Genomic DNA, 8,553 nt, shown 5'->3' on the forward strand with positions numbered 1-8,553 from the left:
GAAGCCTTTAGGAGGAGAACCAGCTTAGACAACAACAATAAGTTGTTGGACAAAAGCATCTAATGAATAACTAGCTTTCAATTCATCCAACCAAGTAGGGTTAGCGACAGTCAAGAGCATCAAGCAACTTGTCCTGGAATCAGAACTAGAAGCAGGCAAGTCAAAATCAACCCAAACTGTCTGGACAAGGCATCAGCTACCCTATTATCACAACCCCTTTTATATTCCACAACAAAAGCATATCCTAAGAGTTTAGCAAGCCACTTCTGCTGAGATGGGGTAGCAATTCTTTGTTCAAGAAGAAACTTAAGGCTCTAGTGGTCGGTTTTAACCACAAAAGGCCTTCCCAATAGATAAGATCTCCATTTTTTGCTGCAGAAGCTAAAGCCATCAATTCAATCTCATAAGTGAATAAATGAAGGTATTTGGCTTTCAATGCTTGACTATGGAAAGCAATAGGTCTCTAATCCTACATAAGTACAGCCCCTAAACCCCTCCCTAAAGGATCACACTCAATAATGAATGGCTTTGAAAAATCAAGAAAAGCCAACACAGGAGGATGAGTCACAACCTCCTTCAACCTTGTAAAAGCTTCCAAAGCCTTATCACTCCAAAGGAAAGAATCCTTCTTGAGGAGATCAGTTAAGGGTTGTGTAATGGAACCATAACCCTTTATAAATTTCCTGTAATAGCCAGTTAGCCCTAGGAAACCTCTCAAAGCCTTGACAGAATCAGGTATTGGCCATTGCACCATAGCTGATATTTTCTTGAGGTCTACCTTAACACCCTCACCAGAAATGATATGACCCAAGCACAAACTTAGACTGCTTAGCAAATATTTGGTGTGACAATAAAACCTCCAAAACAGTCCTAAGATGAGATAAATGAGCATCTAAGGATTGGCTGTAAACCAAAATGTCATCAAAGAACACCAGGACAAATTTCCTTAGATAAGGTCTAAAGATGGAATTCATTAAAGCCTGAAAAGTGGATGGTGCATTAGTCAACCCAAAGGGCATGACTAAAAACTCATAATGCCCTTCATGAGTTCTAAAAGCTATTTTAGGAACATCCTCACTCCTCATCCTAATTTGATGATAACTTGACCTAAGGTCCAACTTAGAAAACACTGAAGCACCTGCCAATTCATCCTACAACTCATCCACAACAGCTATAGGAAATTTATCTTTAATAGTGGTCTTATTAAGAGCCCTATAATCTATACACATGCGACAACTACCATCAGCCTTCCTTACAAGCAAAACAGGTGAAGAAAATGGACTCTGGCTAGACTGTATTGACCCTACTTCCAACAATTCATTCACTATCTTTTCAATTTCAGACTTTTGGAAATGAGGGTAACTGTATGGTCTCTCACACACAAGTTGTGTGCCTTCCTTGAGATTAATGCTGTGCTCATGACCTCTAATGGGAGGCAGGCCAGTAAGGATAGCAAAAACCTAGGAGAACTCACCCAACAAGGCAGCCAACTCTGGTGGAAGAGGTGATTGGGACAGAAGCAACAGAATCTGTAGTAGTGATTTGCAACACCAAGCCCTTTCTAGTTGACCCACCAAAAAACTTATTAGCATCAGAAATAGTTAAAGAAGCAACAAGCTGCAATCCTTGGAGAAATACACTCTTACCCCTATATAGGAACCTCATAGTCAACAAGTGAAAGTCCCAGCTGATTACCCCTAAAGTACTCAACTATTGTGTACCCAAAACCACCTCACAGCCACCCAAATGCAAGATATTAAAATCTACAACAAACCTAGGCCCTTGTAAGGTGATAGTAACCACATGACAGCTCCCTAAGGTCTTAAGAATTGTGCCATCAGCTACTCTAACCTCCAATATTTGAGAAGTATCCAGCTGTAAATGTAAAACTGGTAACACAGCAACATCCAAGAAATTATGGGTGCTCCCAGAGTCAATGAGAGATACCACATCATGATTTTGAATCCAACCTTTTATCCTCATGGTATTAGAAGTAGGATTCCCTACTAATGCATATAGTGTAATCTCAACAGGGTCCACTCCACTCCTTAAACTGACATCCTGATTATCAAGCAACACTTTATCCTTATTAATCTCCACCAATTGTACCCTAGAAGGTTTAGGTTCCACCTCCATTACTTCTTCCAACAAAAACAATTTAGCACTTTTACATTTATGCCCCATCTGCCACTTCTCATCACAATTATAACAAAGCCCCAATTTTCTTCTTTCCTCCATTTGTGCTCCAGTCAACCACTACAAAGGAACTTTAGTCCTAGACTCCACTCTAGCCTCCAACTTAGGTGTACCCAAAACTGAAACCTTACCAGTATCCATTAAATTCCTAAACCCCTTCCTACCATTAGATAGGTATTCTTCTTGAATTTTTCCCAACCCAAAAGCTTCATTAAGAGTTTTAGGGACAAACATTCTAACTGGTAGTCTAATTTCATCATTCAATCCACTTAGAAAACAACTCAATTTGTGTGACTTAGATAATCCAAAAATTCTATTAGACAAGATTTCAAAGTTACCTTTGTAAGCAATCACAGTGGATGTTTGCTTAAGTTTGGTGAGTGACCCTATAGGATCATCATAAGCCATGACACCAAAACAAGTCTGCAATGCTTTGATGAAGACCTCCCAGCTAGGAAAACCACCTACTTGCTCTGCATCTTGGAACCAAGTGAGAGCTTCTTCCTCAAGATGATACAAAGCCATCATTACCTTCTAATGTTTAGGGGTATTGTGATAGGAAAAGAATTGGTTAGCTTTATAAACCCAACAAGTTGGGTCCTCTCCACAAAACCTTGGAAAGTCCAATTTCAGATTCTTGAGGGAATTGAGAGGTGAAGACTCTAGGTTTCCTCCATTACTGTTGATGAGAAGAGCTCGAGAACTTGAATTGGAAATTTGGCTCTTATCCTTTGCTTCAGCAATTTTTTGCATGAACCTAGTAATGGTCTGCAATTGCTTCTAGATTTCTTGTAATGCATGTTCGTGATTTTCAGAAACCTTAGCTAAAGCTACAATTTTCTCTTAATTCTGTTTCTCAAAGTTTTGTGAATTGGAATTTTGGGAAGTGGAACGAGTTTGACCTCTATGGAGAGAGAGAGAGAGAGAGAGAGAAAGAGAGAGAGAGAGAGAGAGAGAGAGAGAGAGAATGAGCAATGTATTATTCACAAGACAATGAATCTATTCTGTTACACAGTGCTTCCCTTATACCCGTGGTGTAATCCTAACTAACTCAAGTACAACTAACTCACCCTCTTAACCACTCTTTACCTTATTAACTAGTGTGGTAACCCTTAACCCCGAAGTAACTAACTAATAACTACCTACCTGTTACAATCAGTAAGGTCCACATGTACAATTACACTACAATGGAAATATAGGTTCCTAACAGTCTGCTTGCCAAAGGTTTCACACCAGAGTATGGCATTGACTATAATAAACCTTTGCTCTGGTTGCTTGTCCCTTATTCTTTTGCACACTATTGGTTGTTGTAGCCTCTCGACAGTGGCTCCTCTTCAAGAATGATGTTAAAGATATCTTTCTTAGTGGGGGATTTGAGTGAAGAAATCTATATGCAACCTCCATGTAGTCTCTTTCATCCTCAGACAAGGACGGTTAACTCTTTTGTGCACTTTATAGTCTTAAGTAAGCTCATCGTGCTTGGTTTGCTAGTTCAACTCCATGGTTTCTCATTTGAGTTATTTTACTAGTTCTTATGACTTTGCTATTTTCTTTTTGCTATATTCCTTCGTTGCACTAATAAAGGCGCCATTTGATTTCTTCATTATGCTGATGATATGATAATTATCAGTGATGACCTCAACAATAATGATCTCGAACTTAATGCGCAACTTTCCAATGGAGAACCACTGCCTAATTTCACCCTTTATCAGCAATTGGTTTGTAGTCTATTATATCTTAGTCACTCGTCCAAGCATCTTCTATGTTGTACACCAAGTGAGCTAGTTCTTGTCTACTCCACAATTAAATCACTATGTTGCAGTCTTGTGCATTCTTTGATATTTTAAAGGCACTCTTTTCCATGGTCTATACTTCTTTGTCCAATCTCCTTTCGCTCAATGAGTCAACTTTAGTGTTGATTGGATAGGGGATGGTCCATAATTGGTTATTACTTTCTCCTTGGCTCCTCTCTAATCTCATTGGCAAAGTAAGGAACATTATGTTATGGCCCATTCCAGTATCAAGGAAGAATATCATGCCTTAACTAATACCACATATGAACTCCTTTGGTTATGTTGCTTACTCAAGGATTTAGGTGTCGCTACTTCTTTTACCACTTCTATCTATTGTGACAACTAAAATGCCATTTAGATTGCTCATAATGATGTCTTCCACGAACATACTACGCACATTGAAATTGATTGTCATTTTGTCTGGCATCACCCCTTCAAGGTTCTCTCTGAATGGTCTCTACTTCCTCTCAAGATCAGCTTGTCAACATCTTTACTAAGTGACATCTTAAAGAAAATTTTCGTGATCTATTGTTTCCAAATTTAAGCTATTCTCTCATCATCCTTGAGTTTGAGAGGGACTGTTGATGTATAAGCCTCAATTTTAGGCCCACTATAACTTACTTGTCTTTTACTTATATTACTTGTACTATTACACATACTTATACAAAATGAGTATATTTTCTCCACTTCATTTGGGGGTTTTCTGGATTTTACATCACTTTTTTAACAATTATTAATGTCATGACCAAGACCTAATCATATCTAGAACTGAAACTCTTATCCGCGATCAAATTGGCTTGCATTTCACTTAAGCGATATCCAATGCATCAATCATCTTTAAACAATAAAACAAGGCATAACAATCAGGAAACGCAATAACAATGGGATCATATACAATGTTGTCCCATACTCAAAAGTTAATCTAAAATTCTTGCCTTCCAAGTATATAAAATACTCAAATAATGGTTAATGATTAAATATTACATCTGTTTTAATAGTTTAAAATTTTAAAATAAATATAGTTTATCATGTCATAGTAGGTGATTCTCAGATCAAACCTCCACATCTCTACTCTATCCCATTTAAAATTTGAAAATTTCATGTATTGGGCCTCAATTATTGAGGGCTTTTGGGAACCAACAGATTATGAGGTTGCTGTGCAAACAAACACACAGTTGTGTGGTTCAGGCAGTAATATCTAATGCCTCTCAATGATTTTTATTTTATCTTCAACAGCTTAGAGCTTTGGTACAATGCTGTCTTGGTTTTGTTGGCTGGATATATGACAAATGCAACTGTAAGCATATCAGCTTTCTCTATCTGGTAAGATTTATCTCATTTTCCATATTGATCTTCTTTTTCTATTCAATTTACTTGAAAAATAGAATTCAACTTTTAACTCCTTTTTGTAGCCTTAATATCGTTGCATGGGAATTCATGATGTCCCTTGGATTCTTAGGTGCTGCTTGGTAAGGCTTTCATGATTTCATCTCTCTCTCTCTCTCTCTCAATTGTGAAGCTGCCACTTTTTGTCTCCAAACTCAATCCTCTTGTTATGTAACTTGTACAGTGTGCGCGTATCAAACGAGATTGGCAAAGGAAATGCTAAAGCTGCAAAATTTTCCATTAAAGTTATTCTTTGTACTTCAGTAACTATTGGAGTGATTTTTTGGGCCTTGTTTTTAGCTTTTGGGAATAAAATTTCTTACTGGTTTACAAGTGATGAAGAGGTTGCCGAAGCTGTGTCAAGTCTCTCTACTCTACTTGCTTTCTCAGTCTTACTAAACAGTGTTCAACCAGTACTTACAGGTGAGTGTTTCGTCTTCTGATTAGCTGAGAGCAATAGCGTTTTCTATTTTTTCATCATATTGAACTTTTAGCAAGCATATATACATATATACATTGATATATGTAAACATGTTTTCAACTTTTACTCACGTTTAGGTTCTTGTCATCAGGTGTGGCCGTGGGTGCAGGTTTACAAGGTATTGTTGCAATTGTTAACATTTGCTGCTATTATGTGGTTGGCGTGCCAATTGGAATTCTGCTTGCTTATGTGGCCGATCTTGAAGTGCAGGTAGGAAGTGATTAGTGCACCTAGAGAATGTTAGATCATCACATAACGTAAAATAATTTTCCTCAACTGATTTAGTAATTTTCATATATCAAAAAGCACAATATATTTTTACAAATATTAATTAATTGTGTCAATGGTAGATATATTGTAAATTATAATTGTATATGCTTGCTTAATGGAAAAAAGGAAATTAATCTTAGAGATAAAAACTTATTCTATCTGTATTATTAAACCATGAGAAAAGAACATAAAATGTATAGTAACTGAAACACCATTAATTGTTGATCGATTGAAATTTGAAAAGAACAACGACAATGGTTTCTCATCATCTTTTAATTAATCTCTCTACATTTATTTATTTATTTCATTTTTATTAACATGTTTAATGTTTCCCCTTAATTTCTCTTTAGTTATATGCTAAAATATTTCAATATTTGATTTAAAGAAATACAATCTACCTTCCTAGTGTTCCAGTCACTATTTCTGCATTTTTGTTATTCTCATTTTGATTTTTGTCTTTTTGAAGCACCCTTATCCTTTATTTATTATATATTTGGAATTTTGGACTTGAACCCTTAAAATAATCACATTTTTAAAAACTTCGAGAGTAGATTTGGCCCTTTTTGCATTTCGGCCTTTGTCACAAAACCGTCCTTGACACACCTAAGATGACAGATTTTACATTTTGCTAACAAACTTTCAATTACAATTTACCCTTTTGTGAGTTTACCCTATCATAATTTAGTTTAATAATTTTTTTATAAATTATTAAAATTTTCCTCCTAACTTTTAGATTAAAATGAAGTGGTTGAGGTTTTTTCGACTAAATCCCAATGATGTCATATTTTAAACAGAATTTAAAAAATACTATGATTTAAAACTAAGATAAAATTTTCTTTTTTCTTTTTTTTTTTCGGAAATTAGAGAACAAAATAATAAATACACTTTGTTTTTTCTACTTTCTGTTTTCCTATGCTTAAAGTTCACTTTTCTTTGTTTAATTTATAGGGTCTATGGATTGGGATGTTATGTGGAGTGCTGATGCAGACAATTGTTCTTTCCTTCATTATATGGAGAACAAACTGGGACAACGAGGTAAGTTAAACTATGAAAGTATTAAATAAAGTTATACTAATTAAGACTTGAAGTCTAGAAAGCACGGGTGCGGTCTAGGGCCGTTGCACCCATACCAGACTCGCCCTGACGTGGCGTCCGACGCACCAATTCGCCTTTTCTTTTCAATTCAGGCCGAAACTAATCGATTCGCTCTGATTTGAGCCAATTCCAGCAAAAGTGAGAGCTAAAACAGCCGATATGGTCCAATTAAGGCCAAAATGGCCGTCGAATCAGACCGATACGGCCTGATTCCAACCGATACGGCCGCTAAAACAGGCCAAAATGGGCCGCTGGCTGCCATTCTTCAACTTCATGTGGCCTTGTGAGAGAGAAAAAAAAAAAAAAAGAGAGATAGAGAAGGAAGAAGAAGATGAGAAGACACAAAGAAATGGTTAGAACTTAGAAGAGGTGAGGAAGAATAAAGGTTTATAACAAAAGAATATAAATTAAGTAAGTGAGAAAGTCAATTGTTTCACGTGGGTGGGCTTGGGAATTGAAAAATGAGCAAAGGAACCTTCTTGGAAGGTGGTTTTTTATTTACAATTACCAAAAATATTGACTTTATTAAAAACAAATCATAAATAATTGTTTTTTAATAATAAACTCTACCCCTTTATTTGAATTTTTTTATATAAAAAATATGAAATTCACTATATAAAAATATGTTTAATAATTTATTAAAAACGTGTCCCGCCACACCCGCACCTTATTTTTTCAAAAATTGCCAAGTCCTACACTCACATCTGAATCCGAATCTGCACCGTGCTTCATAGCTTGAAGTCAACAGTAGTTTCCAATTATCATTGTTGTATGAATTCTAACAGTGACTGTTCAATGCATATCTGGTGTTAATTTAAGGTCTATTATATATATATGCTATAATATATGATCAACAATTTATTTTTGCCTTCTTTTCGATAGGTTAAAAAGGCATCTGAACGTCTGAATCGGTGGTATTTGGATTCGCCTGAGGAAACTAATTAGAGTAAAGCGTCGATGGCGTTTTTAAAGGCTTTTTATCTTGTAATTTGATTTTGTTTTGACAAGGATATCTATTCGTTTTGCCTTAATGAAAAGTACTTTTTAATAACAGTAGTGAATTAATCAAGGAGTGACAACTAACATGAATTGAACTACTTAATTGCATTAATGTCTTACACTCAATTTTTTTTTTTTTTTATTGAACAAAATTTCATTAAATATCAGAAGCCAAATTAGGCATATAGAAGTGAACAAAAGAAGGAACTTCCTTTATCCACACTGTTAGTTCATAAACATGTTGAACAGATCTGGCTAGTGTTGGTTTTGCAATAGTAGGGAACAATGATTTTTTACAAGTTTCTCTAAGATTTGATATCAAAGAGAAATTTT

General features: G+C 35.7%; 1 protein-coding gene across 4 annotated transcripts in view; it reads left to right on the forward strand.

Annotated features, from left to right (window-relative positions):
* Positions 1 to 8,274, forward strand: part of LOC126693154 (protein DETOXIFICATION 24-like) — a 49,893-nt gene extending 41,619 nt beyond the window's left edge. For all 4 annotated transcript variants that reach the window (XM_050389036.1, XM_050389038.1, XM_050389035.1 and 1 more), the window contains exons 5-10: positions 5,226 to 5,312; positions 5,402 to 5,458; positions 5,560 to 5,798; positions 5,948 to 6,066; positions 7,075 to 7,161; positions 8,104 to 8,274. In XM_050389036.1, coding sequence (XP_050244993.1) covers positions 5,226 to 5,312; positions 5,402 to 5,458; positions 5,560 to 5,798; positions 5,948 to 6,066; positions 7,075 to 7,161; positions 8,104 to 8,166 — 652 coding nt within the window. In that variant the 3' untranslated portion in view covers positions 8,167 to 8,274. The remainder of the gene's footprint in view (positions 1 to 5,225; positions 5,313 to 5,401; positions 5,459 to 5,559; positions 5,799 to 5,947; positions 6,067 to 7,074; positions 7,162 to 8,103) is intronic.
* The last annotated feature ends 279 nt before the right edge of the window (positions 8,275 to 8,553 follow it).

Source organism: Quercus robur, chromosome 7 (genome assembly GCF_932294415.1).
Source record: "Quercus robur chromosome 7, dhQueRobu3.1, whole genome shotgun sequence".
Taxonomy (NCBI): Eukaryota; Viridiplantae; Streptophyta; class Magnoliopsida; order Fagales; family Fagaceae; genus Quercus; species Quercus robur.